The following is a 17148-nucleotide window of genomic DNA, read 5'->3' as shown; positions in this document are numbered from 1 at the left end:
GTGAGTGTGTGGAGTGCAAAACCAAACAAAAAGGGTTAGTTATTAGAGGGAGACAATATAAGCTGCTTACTATAATTTTTTAAAGAATGAAGAAGATGTTAAATGAAGGCTTTGCTTGTAAAGGTTGTGAGGGGAGAAGAGGTCGCTTACCTCTAACATCTTGATTGTAATAATGAAGCCAGGCCTTGGATTTTTATAGACATAACTCTGCAGACTTCATCGTTGCTCTATTGCAGTCTGCTGCTGTGAACAAGGCACAGTCGAGACAAGCAGAGTAAAGACATAGGTAGTTCATACAGTCACCAGTAGAGGGCAACAGCTCCTCAGAGATAGGGGGGGGAAAATACTATGAATGAACTAGAACATGAAGCCGTTGTAGTACTCACACCTGCATGAGAGGCCTAGTTGTGTGGAAAAAAGGTTTTCATACTCCAGTTCCAGTGTTGCCAAGTTTGTCAAAGAGACAGTTTTTGTGTCACATTTTGTACCATGCAGGGTTTTTTACAGCACTTTGGTTATGTGAGCTGCTTCATCTTTGTCGTCCAAGGGTAACTGCGTATTCGCAGTTTCACTCTTGTTGTGCACATAATAACTTCCTGCTCCAGATAACTTCACTGCAGGCTTTTGTTCATGCCTTAAACCTGAGTGTGCTCCTCTGCATCTGTTCCTGTGGCACAGTTGCTACTGTAGCCTCCATAATGCTTGACTTGGGGACTAGAATTGTTCAGCAGTTGCAACAATCTAGTAATTTTTGAAAATGTAACACTCTATTTTTTAGCTCTTCAGGCAAAAACAAAACACCACTTCATCTTCTTTTGTCCTGCCATTTGTTCCAAAACATCCAATTTTACAGACTTAAAATCTGAGCTAAGTGGAAAAGGGGATATTTTATTGTCTGTTATTTCAAAGAATCTTTTTTTTTTTCCCTAGATACAAGATGAAAGTCTATGAAAACAGCATGAAACTGTTCATTAACACAACAAAACATGCTTAAAAACAAAATTAGAGAGATAAATCTTCCAGGTCTGCATATCTGAGACTCTGAACTGGCTGAATGATTTAGTGAGAAGAACATCATGTGCCTGTGTTGTTGTTGGTTTTGTATGAATTATGAAGGCGCATCAAGGGATGGGATTCACAAACTATGGGCTATAAATACTGCGATGTGTAGCATTTTTTTTAAATGCTACATACTCGTCCCTTAACAAATAAACATCAAGTAGATACATTTTAAAATAGTAAAGAAGGGAGGTGTATAGGTAGAGTTCGAGCACCTCGGCCCTGCTGGTGAAGATCTGGTCTGGAGAGCAGTTCCACAGTCTGTGCTCTGCAGTATGAGGTAGTTGGTTGTATGGTTTCGCATAATAAACAGCACGGAGATAACTGTACAACCTTCTAGCTTTCACTGCGGAGTCACTTCTCGCTTCGACTGATATGCCCCCAGCAGAGAGGTAAGTATGTCGTTACTCCACCTGACGGTGTCCTCGATGCTGAACGACATGACTTCTACTTTACAAACCGCGGCGCCTTTGGATTCTCTCCCCCTGCAGCAAAAATGTATAACTCTCCTTGCAGCCTGTTTGTCATTGTGTGAGCACTGTTTGTAGCAACTGCGCATGTTTGTCAGGAGGACCACCTGCGGTGTGACAGGTTGTTGGATGTTCTTTGGCAATTAGAGGTTTCTTCTCCGGCTGAAAAACCTGTCAGAGAGGACACTAAAGTTTTTTTTACAGAATAAACCCCTCTGAGGTCAGATAAGGGACCGTACGAAAATGATCACTATAATGTGTGTAACATTTTTCTCATTTTATCTATACTTTAAGGATTTTTCAACACATATACAACATATGAGTGCTTGATTTAGGCAGATTTTTGATTAGTTGTTGTTAATAGCTGGAATTAGAAAAAAAGATACTTCCACAGTGCTTGTTTATTTTCCCAAAACATTTCACAAGGGAAGAACAATATAATGAATGAATCTGCAAAGAAAGTGAAAGACAAAAGTTGAGACTTTTCTAAATTCAAAATAAAGAACGCACAACTCTCATAGTATTTGCCGACTTTCTCACCCTTCTTATTTTCTAATGAGCTGCACCACAACATTAACATGTCATCCATTTACACAAAATGAGTCACAAATACTCAACGCAGACTTGATATTGAAGACTCCCTGCCTGTTTTTGGCACTAATGTGAACTGCATTTAGTCCTGCCTCTGATGCTACTCCTACTTTTGTAACCATTCTGTGCATCCCGCTGCATCCCCGTCAACACACACTATAACAATAATTTCTCCACTTTCATTACCCCGCAGCCTGCCCTCCTCCCTCACCCACAGTGTGTCAGACTGCTGCTTGAGACAGCAGCCATCTGCAGTGCGTTACAGCCGACTCTCCTCCCCTCCTCCTGGTTTGGAGGGAAATAGGGGGCATATATCAGAATTGTGCTGATTCGGCACTGTCAGTGGTAGCGTTCTTTATCATCCAATGCACTATGCTGCTCTCCTGCCAGAAAAGACAGGCAAGAATCTGACAGTGTGCAAGGTGTGTGAGGAGAGGATGATGTACTATAAGTTATTTGCTCTCCTTCTCTCTCTCTCTCTCTCTCTCTCTCTCTCTCTCTCTCTCTCTCTCTCTCTCTCTCTCTCTCTCTCTCTCTGTCTTCCCTATTTCTCTCTTTCACACATATTTATACAAGCATACATTTAGTGAGGATCTTCTATACTGGCGTTGGGTTATATTTGGCTAATTTTCTAGCCTGGCAGATGCCCCACACTGTGCATATGTGTGAGCAGATTGCTTAAAAATGATCTTCTTGTACGTCTACATGCACATATGCTGCCCTAAAAATGGTTTTTCAAGGTTGGAGTGCAGAAAATCATAAAACCCCGTAATCTCTCCCACTAAAAAAGCAGCAATGGTTGCTTGACGCACCCTAAATAAACATTCAATCACATTTCTCTCTATAAAGCTTCTTTTTGGCCGTTTTTTTTCTCTGCACCCAAACACAAACAGGTGTGCTGAGTAGGTGTGTGCTGCCAAAAAACGACGAGACACTTTCTACGATCTCTTGGGATGAAACAGAGGAGTGGAGCACCCCTGTCCTAAGACAGACAAGGCAGACACCATCCCAGACTGATGATGTCATCCCTGTGCACTCCCAATGCTTTGTCTCTCTGTGGCACTGCAGAGAGCAGCCGCAGGCACACACTCACACATCAAGACGCACACACACACACACACACACATACTCACACACCAAGACACACACACACACCTGTCTGCCTGTGACATTCTGCGTTTGTCACTCAGGTTGAGACTCTGTTCAGGCCAGAGAAAGAGCAGCTTTTTCTTGGTTTTTAACTAAATTGTGCTCCTGAAAGCTATTGTCTTAGATAGCAGTGCTCTTATGTGGTCTGCTCAAAGAAGGACATACAGAGGAGAGCAGGCAGAGTCTCCAGCACTTTAATCAATTCACAGTCTATGTGCTGTAAACGTACAGGAATTTGTCTTGGTGACATTAATGCAGGATCAGATAGGATTTATGTGCAGTGCAAGCACATACAGCACAGACACTTGCACTCAGCGCAGGGAAGATAGTATAAACACATTCAGCATGTTGTTTCTATGCAAATGAAGGTGGCATGGCATTACAGTATGATTGCGGGTATGGAGGAGGATGTGGAGAGTCCTGTAGTGCATCAGAGCTGTGGATAAGACAGTTCAGAGGAAAAGGATCAGAGTGGGAAATAAACGCTGGAATACCTGCTGCAGGAGTGAGACGGGCTCATCTATAGGCAGTGTGGGTATATAATGAATATTCATGAGGTATTATGAATGTATAGCGTAGTGATTTGAGTCTAACCTACATTTCTGAAAGGTTGGATCCTCTTCTTGCATATTTATAAAGCAGAAGCCTCATTGAAGAAGGTGAGGATGAGTTTGTCTCCATCAGACTTTAAATGGTCACCAAATGCGTCAAGAGATCAGCTGCTGTGCTTACATATTTCCCAATTTCATACCTCCATATAAGTTAGCTAGTGCTAACTAGCAGTCCATTAAAAAGGTGTCATTACTGATCGCTCCTTTACGTGAGAAATCTGTTTATTCCCTGACAGCTTACTCTCATTTCCTCCGAATATCTGACACGTTTGTGATTTTCTGCGTAGTGGTCAGAACATTTTGGGGCCATTAATGATGCTCACACATCAAGTGCAGTGTTTATGCTCCATCCCGCTGAACAGACAGCCAATCAGGGGGCTCTAAATTAGATTTACCTTCATATCTGAATTCCCCTAAGCGCTGTATGATTCTATTACACAACATACACAACTTGCCGTCCTCTTGGAGAGCAAGACCTGCCTTTAGACGTGTGAACTGACCGACACAGCTAAGCAACCCAACAGACAAGAGAAATAAAATACAATTACGCAGCATTAAATATGCAAAACTTTTGCAATTCCTTTGTTTAAACATGCAACACAAAGTGTGGGTGTGCATGCAGCTTCTCTCTGAAGAATTAATTGTGCTTTAAGTTGCAGTTCTTTGCACCATTCAGATTTGTTTCAGTTTGCACCAAACAGCAAACCACACATGGTCCACCTCTGATGTTAAGCCATATAATTAAGACATGTTCTTGTAATTGGCAGAGTGCTCCACGATGGGTTTATTTAGTGTGTTTGATGTCACTCCAAGTGCAATTTACACATGTGTTGGAGCAACAGCAGCCGTAAATCGTGTAATCAGTGTGATGATGGTGTGATTGCTGCATAGAGGAGGCAGTAATGTCAGCCTCTCAGGTTCATGAGACTCCTGGGCTTCATATTTTCTCTCCATTCTCATCCTATTAGAGATTCTGACCCTCCCCCTCCATCCCCCACTTTCTGCTAGCCTCTCTGCCATCACCCCCCCTCCATCTCCCCCTCACACACACACACACACACACACACACACACACACGTGAACTCGCTGCACTCGTACTCACTCTACTTTTCCATCCCTCACACGTTCACACACATATTAGCTCACAGACTGGAGGGTGTGTGATTTTGTGTGTGTGTGCGTGTGTAGAGGGGGTTACTGAGCTAGTAGAGACGTGAGGCTGGGAAAAAAACGTGCAAGGAAAAAGAGGCAGATGGAAGGATGAACACTAGAGAGAGTAACAGAGGGATAATAACGCAAGTTAAAATGAAAGCAAAAAGACGACTATAGGCAGTGAAGGCAGCACGGATGGTAAATGAGTGTGTGTATGTGAGTATATGTGCGTGTGTGTTGGAGAGCATGTGCACCAAGAGGGTTTGGTGTGTAAGTGGGCAAGTAGGCAAGCTTTTTCTCTTTTCTTCTTTATTTTTCCCTTGTTTGCAGCTGTGTGTATGTGTATGTGTGTGTGTATGTGTGTGTGTGTGTGTATATGTGTGTGTTTGCAACGGCAGCCTGGTGGAGACAAAAGGTGAGGAGCTGCATGGATGTTGCTGTTAGTCAGGCGGGCAGGCAGGTAGGTAGGTAGAGAGCAGAATAATGGAATCAATACTATTGTCTGTAACCTACCTGCCGCTGGGCTCGCTGTCTGGCCCCGGCACACACCATCAGAGAGAGAGAGAGAGAGAGAGAGAGAGAGAGAGAGAGAGAGAGAGAGAGAGAGAGAGAGAGAGAGAGAGAGAGAGAGAGAGAGGAAACACAGACTCATTCTGAAGAAAGGAAAGAAGAAGAAGCCGGCTGGAAGGTGACTGTCTTTCTTTTATTTACATTTTCACTCAAACTCTTCATGCAGATTGAGGGTGATGTTTTTATTCTCTACGCAGAGCCGACGTTTATTTTTATCTAAAAGTTTTTCAGTCAGCGTTGGCTGTGTGTGCATGCATGTGTGCACACTTCTGTATCTGTAGTATGAATGTGTCATTCTGTCTGATTGAAAGTCTTTTAATTATTTTACGGTCTGCATGTTGTCGACAGGTAACGTCTACACTTCATGTTTGATTTTTGACTACTTTTAATTCTGACTTCTCTTCATCACCTCATTTGTGATCAGATGGGGAAGTGCATTTCTGAAATTGACCTTATGTATTCATGTGGTTTTTTCTTATAACAGGCTGGTAAATTAGTAAAATTAGCAGCTGTGGAAAAATGTATACGGTATGACAGGCAGTGTTTAACAATATGTATATGCATCTGCTGCAGTTATCATCAGTCTGTTCATGACAGAAAAGCCCAACTCTGCTCCGCTCAGTCATTTAGCATAATAATAATGTTTGGTTTTATTATCACTGACATGACTGACAATATTTTAAACAAACCTACAAAAGCAACATCTGCAGACAAATCCATAATTCATCTGTAGTTGAAGTAATGACGAATGTCTGCTGTTCCCTCTGGTGCGACTGGGCTGACATGTCTGTCACATTCATCATGATCTAAAATCACACCTTTGCATTCCAAAGTCTAGAGGCCTGCAGATCATGAACCTGTGGGTGACACATAATGTGAATTGATGTGTTCATTATGATGCAGGACGTGACGCAGGAACCTTTGCATCTTTGTGCATACTCCCAGTAAGATGTTTATGAGATGGAAGCGGGCACCATCTATAGATGAGTCCTAAAAAGTTTCTTTAAGATAACATGCGAAAATATTCAGTCCTTTCCAGTTAGCATGTGTCGTTCTGTCTGTCTACCAGTGGGCGGCATTGGCTTCTGATATGTCTATGATATGCCTTATTTTTTTCATTGGCAAAATATACAGGAAATTTTAAATTTATATTTTCATTCATAGAAAAATACAGTTGGATGCTGTGACAGTTCGACTGAGTTTAAGCTGTCATTATTTGCTTCCTATACAGGTGATTTTATGACTAATATAACCTAATCTGCATACTCTTTTTCTGTCTATTCATCACAGCCTTTGAGTTTACTCCTGACGGGTAAGGTCAGCAGACACATTATCTATTTCTCTAAATACTAAATTGATTGAAAATATGATGTTACTGTATACAAAGTGCAACAATTTGACCTCCTGTCTAGACTGCAACTCCATTCAGATGTTCTTAACAGAGAGTTCAGTCTGGATGAACTATCAAGACCTTGTGATAAGTATCATTCTCTTCGACAAATAAGTTACGTGCTAAAACAAATACTGCTTCTTATGTGTGTAAGTAAAGAGTAAGGGTGAGGGAAATTATTGGTAACTTAAGATAAACGTCTTACAGACTCATGAGGCTGAAAGCCCTTTCAGTTCACTGAGCTCAGAAAAGCTATTAGACTGTAATTTGTCGGTGCTAGCTCAATAAATCATGTTCAAAATGCCCATGACATTTAACAACAGTTCAAAATTAATTGTTTCCGCTAAATGAATGCTGTCTGCTCCATAATGTGCTCGGCTGCTGCAATGCTGACATCAACCCCGAGCCTTGCAGTGAAAACGTTGCTTTGCTTTCCCTCACTATAAGGCAAAACTTGAATGTGTACAAGATGTGGACAAATATGTCATGATTGTGTTGATTTTCTGTTAATTGTACTGATCAGTTCTGATTCTGTTCTGCAGCTGACCAGAGGATCGGTCGGTGCCGCAGAATCCAAATGTCAGATGAGGTCATGTCTTTGTCTCGATGCAGCCACTCTGCGGTTCTTTCCTCAGACAACTTTCATCTCTGCGTTATTTTTTAGCACCAAAATGAGTTTTTTCAATTAAGTTTTTTCAACATTAAACCTTATTGATGCTCTACCTGTGTTATTTTAATTTCCCAGTATGCCCCTCTGTCCCTGAGACCCTTAACCTGTGAGGTCAAAGCAGGTCACAGGTGAGGTCCTCGGGAACAGGGCTGCATTCAGTGTCAGCGTCACAAAAAGAAGTGTGTTTTTTAAGCACAAAACTGCATGATGGTAATATATTCTTTGGATTTTTGAAGTCCGTCATTTCTCTTTCAAAATAATAAGATGTCAAATTTTTTCCTTCCTTTATGTATCTTAGCTTCCTTTTAGCATTTTCATGAGATCGACTGTTGTATGTTTACCTGTTCTGTCACTATGAAGACCTATGAGAAGAAGAAGACCACTCCTCCTGCAGCACAGACACTCTCAGGGGGCAAACCCTATTGGCTGACTTTGTGTTTTTAAAGCCCTCACTGAGGGCGAATATAGGAAGACAGCCGAGGGTTGTGACCCCGTCATTTACATCATCTCAAAAAAGTGAATGGATAAACGATGAAACCTTTGCATGTTTCTGTGTTTTTTACTATTGTATTGTAAGTTTCTTAGCTTTCTATCTCTATATTTCAATAAACAATGTCACAAAGTGAATGTGTGAATTTATTAAAGATGTCTTTCTTTCTGACACTTAGAAAACTTCCAAAGAGTCATTTGAAATCCTGACCTCATAAGAACCGTATCTTTACTAGACGGAGCCAAATGGAGTGATTTTTTTTTTTTATTATACATCAAGCACCAGATCTTGAATATAAAAGCCAATTCACAGCATTTTGTGAAGATTATCTCCTTTTCTTTAGCTGAGTGAAAGAGGTGTGTGATCTTTCCCGTATATAAGAGATGTCTTTCATAACAAATTTGATAAAGCCGTGAATAAGCTGGCTTTACGTTTTTAGAAATGCTCTGAGAAGATTTTTATCAAAGTGCCCTGCTGCAGTGCATGCTGTATACAAGCAGGCATAATTAAATGCACTTACACACACACACAGACACACAGACACACACACACACATGCATAGTTAGGATTTTCCACGTTCGACCGTGTGACTAGCGATCTGACTTTGGCAGTCCTGGAGCAGACTCTTGCCTAATATTGATTGGCTTGTCTGTGTGGAGACAGATGAATGCATTAGTACCCAGCTCACCCTGCCACTGAAAATATATTAAGTTCATGTATTAGGCACCCTGTCTGGTTGCCATGGAGATGCACTGGGAGTGAGGGACAAGGGAAGAGAGGGGGAGATGAGGAGGAGGAGGAGGAGGAGGAGGATGGGAGACGAGAGGGGGATACAGGATGTGATGAGGCAGTCGACTTGATTTGTAGTCCCGCTTCCTCTGCCTCTGTCACTTGTGTCCTCTCCTCCACTCCTCTTTTCTCCTCGTTCTGCTTTCTTTTCTTTCCAACACCACTACTTTTCAAAAAGCTTATAAACTCCACCTGCAATAACACTTTCTCTTTCTTGTTGCCGACTCTATCGAAAAATCTTGACCCTTTGTTCCCTTTTTTTTTACTTTCATTCTCACCCTCCCCTTCTCCCCTTAGCAGTTCCACTTTTATTATTTGCGTATTTCTCTCGGGAGACTCATCCCAACATGCTTACCACTTCATCCCTCTTCGTACATAAGCATTTAACTCCCTCTTCATCTACCCTCTCCCCCCCTAACACCACCACCACTACCACTGCCGTCGCCGCCTCCCTCCTTGGCTCTCTCCATCTCTGTGCTCTGCAGTAAAACTGGTGCATTGAGGCAGCAGGAAATGGGGACTAGAGACAATAGAAAGGAGGAGAAAAGTATGGAGGGGAGTCTGTGGTGCTCTCCTCTTGAAAAAACAAGCATGTTGACGAAACCAGCTAGACACTTTGAACATATTTCAAAATCACAATCTCAACTTTACATGTCAAGGTAGAACGTGCTCATTAATTTCACTGATTTTGTTCAAGCTCTCCTTGTAAAAGAAAACATCGGAATCTCCTCCTTTGTTGCCCCCGAGAGACCAGATTTTGAATGAAAACACCTCATATCAAAATATTTGTTTGACTCTCATGCTCCTCTTAAAAAATGTGCACATCTGCTTTATGGCTCGTGTGTGTCAGCCTGCTGCTCAGCCCGTCTCGGAGCTGCTTTCAGTGCTTTGTTGAGTCATCAGTCAGTTCTCGTCTGTGTTCTGGTCACATTTTAACTGAACACAATGTCATAAATGTTGACGCCTGCTTCAGGAAGCTGGAACGCATCTTCAACAACGATAAGAGAGTAATTGAGGCTGGCAGAGTAGGTGTGGAAATCCTTCTTTTTGTCATTGATGTTTTGTTATTTTTGTCCAAAGCTTCCAAAGCTAAAGAATTCAATTACATTGAAAATCATCTAAATACATCAGTCGGTGATAACATGAGCAGAAGTACACTGAGATGAAGATGCTTTTTCCTTGTGTGTCATGTTTTCTTCTCCAGGTAAGGGTTATGACAAACAGCTAAAAGACATTCTGGACTCACAGATTCTCCCCGTGGTGGAGGAGTTTGACACAAAGAAGAATAAAGGTAGGCTAAACACCTGCTCAGACAGACACATTACAGCACAAGTGAATGAGTCTTTACGGCGTCAGAATTGTTAAGTAAGGTCAGAAGCAGAGGGGAGTTAGAAATGAGAAATTTCAAAATGATGCCCTAGAGCACATAATTCACCAGGATGTGTTGAGCCAAATATTTCTGTCTTCCTCCTCCTCCTCCTCCCCCTCCTCCTCCCCTTCCTCTTCCCCTCCCGTCCGTCAGACACAGTGTATGAGGAAAGGTTGCAGACAGCAGCAGACAATTTCATCTCGGCTGCCTCCAAACTGCCTAGAGGTGAGACATGGTTTCTTCCCCTTTTCCCTCATCTTTTCATCTACAGTGAGGCCTATATCAGGTCATTACGGCTCCCTCTGATCTCTCCACTCTCTCTTTAATAAGCTATTTACGTTATTACAGCCTTTCAAACACTGTGGAGAATAAAGGAAGCCGTCAGGTTACACTGACTCATACTTGTGGATGTTAGTATTAAATTATTGATGGACATAAAATTTGGTGAGCAAAGTTAACTTTTCTACTTTGTCTCCACAGTCACTGGGTGTTTCCCTCCATGTGGTGAGTGTGTGTATTCCCATTTTTGTGTCTTCAGTGACACATCTTTTATAAAATATACAAAAATATTTAGGGATGTGCCTACCCCGATCTCAACTATCAGATCAGAGCCTAAATGGGCATTTTGTGACTGATCGGGGATCTACAAATTTGGCCGTTCATCTCACCCTTATCATGCACCAATGCTACAAACACTGGACTTTAAAAGGAGGGATAAATATCCTCAAGAGAGAGAAATGTCCACAGAGAGAAGGTTGTTGAATTCATCACTTTGGACAACCAGCCTCTCAGCCCATTCCTGATAAAGAATGCAGATTCTTCCTGCTTATTTTTGCGACTGAATATAAAGTTTGAGCTGAAGACATCTATTCGTCAATTTATTTACAACGAGAAAAAACATGTGCAGCTCTATTATCTCTGCAAATACAAGTATCAGATCAGGACTCAGTATCCACAGATTCTCAATATTTAAAAAATTAGATCAGGGGGCAAATCAGGATCAGGATCAGGACATCCCTGAAGATCTAAACTCTGAGTTTAATGTTTCAGGTTTCCAGAGTTCTGGTTCAGTGTACAACTGTGTTACCTGCAAGTACGACTCCTGTGAATTCCCCCTGGACTGTCCAGGTGAGTATTTACCTTCAGTCACACAGATTGGATTACTGATGCTGTTACATCACTGTTTTCAAATAGGAAAAAAAGAGATGTACTAATCCAGACTTGACACATCCTTACATAACTATATTTTCAGCTTCATAAGCATCCACTCGGGATCCTTGAAACGCTCCGCTTTTGATCCTTTAAATGCTCTTAGCAGAAAGTCGGGATTTGAAAAAAGAAAACCGAGGCAAGGTTTTATTTCCACACATTATATCTTTTGCACAGAGCCCCCAAGGTACTCTTTAAGTCCTTGGCTTCTTTATGCAAGGTGACAGTTGCCTCCCACACACGACGGTATTGGTATCAACTCTACAGCACAGCCACTGTTTAGCATATCATCACTTTTACTCCACTCCTCAGAGACTGGGCTTAAGTATTATCATTAAGGAGGGCTCAGACTGCAAGAGCTGCCCCCCTGTGAATGTTATCTACGTGTGTCTGTGTGTGACTGTGTGCATGTGTGTGTGTCTGTGTGTGTGTGTGTGTGGGGGTGGGTGGGTATATGTATTTTTTCAGTTAAAGATGTTAAAGTAATGGAGAGCAGCAGAAGCCAGGTGCGGTGTGAGGTGCCTTTTACATTACCAGATGATATCGAGGTGATCTGGAGGTTTGCAGAGGAGGTAGGCCAGGTGTATTGTGAATTCAGAGTCACGGCAATACCTTTTAAAGACTAAGAAAAGTACTATGACAATGTTATATTAGCCCAAGAGACAGCGTAGCTTAGCATAAATGTTGGAAACAAGAGGAAACAGCTTGGCTCTGTCCTAAGGTTTGACAGACAGACCTTTCCACCATCAATAGGTACTCTTTTTGAAGTGATACCACTTGCCGGTCAGTTTACGTTTCTTATTATCACTGTATAACTTGCTAGCTTTCATTTCCGCCCATTGGAAGATGTGAAGCCAAAAATACTCGTATCAGCATTGACATACAGTTATAGGCATGCACAGAAGCAACCTGGCTGGTAAATCCGCAGGACTGACGTCACACCCTTTTTGCTAACAAAAACACACTTTTAACTTCACAATAAAACGTTTTTTAAAAAAAACCTCAGGCCAGTACAGTAGAAGAGATTCTTGTGTCGATTTGAAGCAGAAATTCATGGTTATGGAAAATATAATGACTCTTGTTTTGGGTTATGTTTTCTAACGCCATTCCTCCTCTACTCTACTAATATGGTACAGAACGCTGCATTAGCTGTCAATCAATATTTTTTTCTATATCAAACAACTAATTACAACTGAACTTCTCATAAAAATGAACACTTGAACATAAAACATCATGATAAGAACTAACCATGATTACAAAAACCATGTCTGAGAAAAATGTATTTGACATGTGTTTTATTTTTATAATTTGACCCATGTTTCATTTGTTAATATGGAGGTGGCGGGGTTTATAACCTATACTGCAGCCGGTCAATAGGGGGAGCTCTGAATCTTTTGGCTTCACAGTCAGTGAACACTTATGGCATCTTCTTTAATATACAGTCTGTGGTGAGGAAGCACAGTATGATCCCCCCCTAATGGATCCCAGAGGCATTACCAATAGATTACTGAACAAAAGTCATACAAGTGTCTAAACAACTATCTAGCTTTGTTCTTTCTTTCACGGTATAACCTTAATGATGTAAATCAGGGGTTCCCAAAGTGTGTGGGGTCCTGATACACAAATGGGGGGTCGTGAGATGTCTTCCAGAATGTTGTTTTTTTTTAAGTTGTCTAAAAATATGTATTACTATTAATATTATTATTATTATTATTATTATGATTATTATTATTATGATTATTATTATTATTATTATTATTATTATTATTATCATCATTCATTTTTGTTTATTACCTTGTTTTCTTAAGTTTATCTTCTTTTTGTTTGTACTGTTAATTATTATTATTATTTTGAATTTTTTTGTATTTATTAATTTTTGCTTTTTTTTTGTTGGTTTTATACTATTTAACTTTTGATGAACAAAGAAATACAGAAAAAATGCAATAAAAAAAGTTGAATGACAAAAGTTTTCTAAAAATAGTAAATTTTACCCATTATAGTAAAAATATTGACAAAAAAAGTAGCTAAACATGAATTAAAACCTTGAAAATAGAAAATGTAATGAGTTTTCTGCCTTTCTTTTTGTCAGATGACTCCTACGTTTAGGGTTAGTGAACAGTTAATTAAAAAAAGCATCAGTAGCAGTAGGTTAATTCATAACGGCACAGGAAACACAGACACATGCTCATATAGGTAGGCTCATTTTCTGCAGACCAGCTAAATGAAGCCACATTAAATCACTTTGGGGGACAATGGGGGTCGCGAGTCTTTGGCACCAATATTTTGGGGGTCGCGTGCTGAAAAGTTTGGGAACCCCTGATGTACATGAACAACATTAAATAGAATTATATAAAATGAAAAAAATGTAATAGAATCACTGCAACAAAGAAAGTAAAATTATATGGATTAGTCTTGTCTGACACAAACAACCTGCCATACTTCTGGAAGGGGAATTGTGTTACCTTTGGACAAAGCAAGGTTGGTTAGCTAAGATGTTGAGCTAAACTTAACTTAGTTCCCAAGATGTTAAATCAACTCTTTGCAAGCACGTCAACCTTCATGAGTGCTGCCTACAGTTTCTCCAAGATTTATGTTTTCTGGACAGGTGAAAACCCAGCAGGGTCAGTTTAAAGAGTTGACTGCGGGGGTGGACAGGCTCTATTCAATACCTTCAACCAGCCTGCACCATCAGGGCACCTACCAGTGTGAGATCTACTCCGGACAACACTCCATTGTTCGACTTTATTACTACCTCACAGGTAACAACCTCCTCTCGAAGACAGTGACATTAAAAAACTGATACTTAGAAATTATAGGTTATTGGTTATAGGCATCAAATGTGATGAACTTTTGACTTTGGCAAACACTGTACACCTTCTCTCTTAGCTGATATTGTCCTGTACGTGCATACGTTGAGTTTTCTGACAAAATCTCTTTAAATATACGGATCTTAGATAATCTTTGCAGCAGAAAATGCTAAAAAAGGCGCTTTCTGTAGTGTGCAGTTAATAATTTTGTCTCACACCTACCCTCAGCAGTGGTAAAATAAAATATAGAAATAATCAATCTTGGCCCTGGTGGTCTGGTTTGATTTTGTTGGTAAAAGGAGGCATTAGTATCAACTTGAATCTGTTTCATGCCCAGCTGAACTCAAACAATCCCTTATTTATGTTTTGAATCCAAAATACAGAATAAAAAGTACCCTGCTTTCTTTATATACAAGATTTCAAAGAAAGCTATTAGATTATAATTCAATAAACTCCCACTCTCCTACTTCCATCATCTCTATCTTTTGCTCTGTGCCCTTAATGTGGGTCATACTCTGTATCTGTCTCTCTCCCTCCAAGTGACCCCCCAGGTTGTGGTGGGCCACACAGAGCTGCAGGAGATATTCGACCTGTCTCTGCTCCCAGGAGGGCGTTTACTCCCTGCACCCGGTGGTCCTCCCCACTCCCCCCGCCTCCCTCCCTCGCCACTGCTTCTCACCGTCTGTTTAACTTCTGTGCTTCTGCTGCTCTTCCTCTCTCTGGGGTAAGCAAAACCCTGATCTGCACATTATCAGACAATGTAATCATATTTCCTTTGAATCAAGATTTCTGGTCATGTGTAAGATGGTGTCTTAACGCCCTCTTTTTCTTTGGCTTTTTCAGGGCTCTTTATTTGTCATCACTACCAGAGCAAATCAGTCACACTGAACATGCTGATGAAGAGGAAGATTTGGGAATCATGAGTTGAGAAGAATGTACAATAAATACAAACATTTAATCAGCTGACATCAGCTGACTGGTTTTCTACATAGCCTTATGTCATGGCACAAAGGCTTTTTCTTTTTTTTTTTGCTCCTTCCACCACTAGAGGGCAGGATGAACGTGCTTATCGTGGGCCCCTGTCTGCACTGTGCTACATGAGACAACATTTGTTTCAACAATGACCAAGGAGTAACTCCACAGATTTACTCATTACTGTATAATAATATAAATAGAGCTACTTGAGCATTTTAATTTCACATGACTTTATACCTCTACTGCATACTGTGGGAAATGTCATCAGTCATCTGAAAGTGCTAGTTTCTTTACATAAGTACTTAACTTTATTTATTAATCACTCTATTTTCAACACTAAAATCTGAATCAGTGTAAATAAAGCAGCAGTTTGATATACTAATACAGAGTACACTACAAATAGTACTCCACATGAACCAGCAACAATACATGCTGTAGAAAAATTATGTGAAACCATTAGAAATAACAATAATGTTATGAATCCTTCTCAATAAATGGAACACTTTATGATGAACATAATTATAATCTAACTATGCTATTAACATTTTGTTACAAATGCTTTACTTTTACTGAATGAATGAATGAATGAATGAATGAATGAATGAATGAATGAATGAATGAATGAATGAATGAATGAATGAATGAATACATATATTTCACTTGTGGTACATTATGTCTTCTATTGCTTAATAGTGCGTCTCTTCCCACTCTATTAAATTAAATCTAAAACCTTAGTTTAATGAAAAATGTCACTCCAGCCCAGTTACTATCTCTTCAATAACTTTCTTTAAGTATAGTTGAGTAAAGTTGAGTTGAGTTAATAATAATACACAGATACTTCATAAATGTCACAGGTTCTTTAAAGCTTCATTTATATGAGCTGGGGCTGCAGGGTGGGTAGCCCTGGTCCTTCACAACAAGAAGGTTCCTGCTTTCAATCCCCGGTTGGGCAGATGCCTTTCTGTGTAGAGTTTGCATATTCTCTCCAAAGCAAAGTAACTTTAGTGCAAGACTCTGTAACCAGAAGCAGAAGGAGTCAAGACCAGGAGCCTGCATGTAAATATCAGGAATTATTCAGTATCAGTTGGGTTATGAGGCAGAGTGGTGATAGGAAGCAGAGATAAAGTTGGGTTAAAAAAGATAAGATAATCATAACAATTGTGATTTGGGTTTAACTTGAAATGGCTGAAATGAAAAGTGCCAGGTAATTCATTCATGGACGCCATGATAAGTGCTAATAAGGCTTCAAAACTCAGTAAAATGAGAGCATTGTAGACTTTTTTTTAATGCTTCCTTCAATCTCCTGTTCATTGTGACAAACGGTCATGTGTTCAGGTGGCCACAAGGTGGCAGCACATACACGCTGCAGCTCATCTCAGAAAGCCATACTCTTGAACTGAATAAGATTACATTTCAATTGAACTTTGTTGCTACTGATCAATGTGGCAAATCAGGGCTGCGGTTCAGAGAGTGTGCGGTTGCTAGAATGAAACACAACATCACATAAACAAATCTGAATCATATGCAGGAACGAGGAAGTAGTTCTATTGCAACAGATATTTACACAAAATGTGACACTGTAGTCATATTTGCCAACATCTCAATGTTTAGAGTGAACTTTCAAAGCTTGAAGCCTCGCCCAAACACTCCCATGTCAAAGTCTGCTTTTGTGCAGCTATGAAAAGTAAATGGTGGAAGCCCTTAAGCTTTACATAACAGATTGATCTTTTTGTACTCTGGTCAGAATCCTCTCTCTGATGCAAAACTATGAAAAGCTAAAGATGTTTAAGATGTCTCTGAAAAACTTATCACATGAATAAAAGGAACGAAGTGATAAGAAATAATAT

The 17148-nt window shown here is 40.3% G+C and overlaps 1 protein-coding gene across 2 annotated transcripts; it reads left to right on the top strand.

The window, feature by feature from the left end:
• The first annotated feature begins 9707 nt into the window (after positions 1-9707).
• On the top strand, positions 9708-15323 carry LOC117822723 (sperm acrosome membrane-associated protein 6). 2 transcript variants are annotated; one of them, XM_034697601.1, is made up of 9 exons: positions 9708-9970; positions 10146-10232; positions 10464-10535; positions 10791-10814; positions 11361-11438; positions 11988-12091; positions 14125-14278; positions 14867-15050; positions 15170-15323. In XM_034697601.1, exons 1-9 carry the CDS (start codon positions 9757-9759, stop codon positions 15252-15254), a joined length of 1002 nt encoding a protein of 333 aa, XP_034553492.1. In that variant the 5' UTR covers positions 9708-9756; the 3' UTR covers positions 15255-15323. The 2 variants fall into 2 exon arrangements, with proteins under 2 accessions (XP_034553492.1, XP_034553493.1); XM_034697602.1 differs by having other exon boundaries at positions 14878-15050; positions 15170-15294.
• Positions 15324-17148: the final 1825 nt, after the last annotated feature.

This window comes from Notolabrus celidotus, chromosome 12 (assembly GCF_009762535.1).
Source record: "Notolabrus celidotus isolate fNotCel1 chromosome 12, fNotCel1.pri, whole genome shotgun sequence".
Taxonomy (NCBI): Eukaryota; Metazoa; Chordata; class Actinopteri; order Labriformes; family Labridae; genus Notolabrus; species Notolabrus celidotus.
The sequence above is the reverse complement of the archived record's forward strand: the minus strand, read 5'-3'. Positions and strand labels throughout refer to the sequence as shown.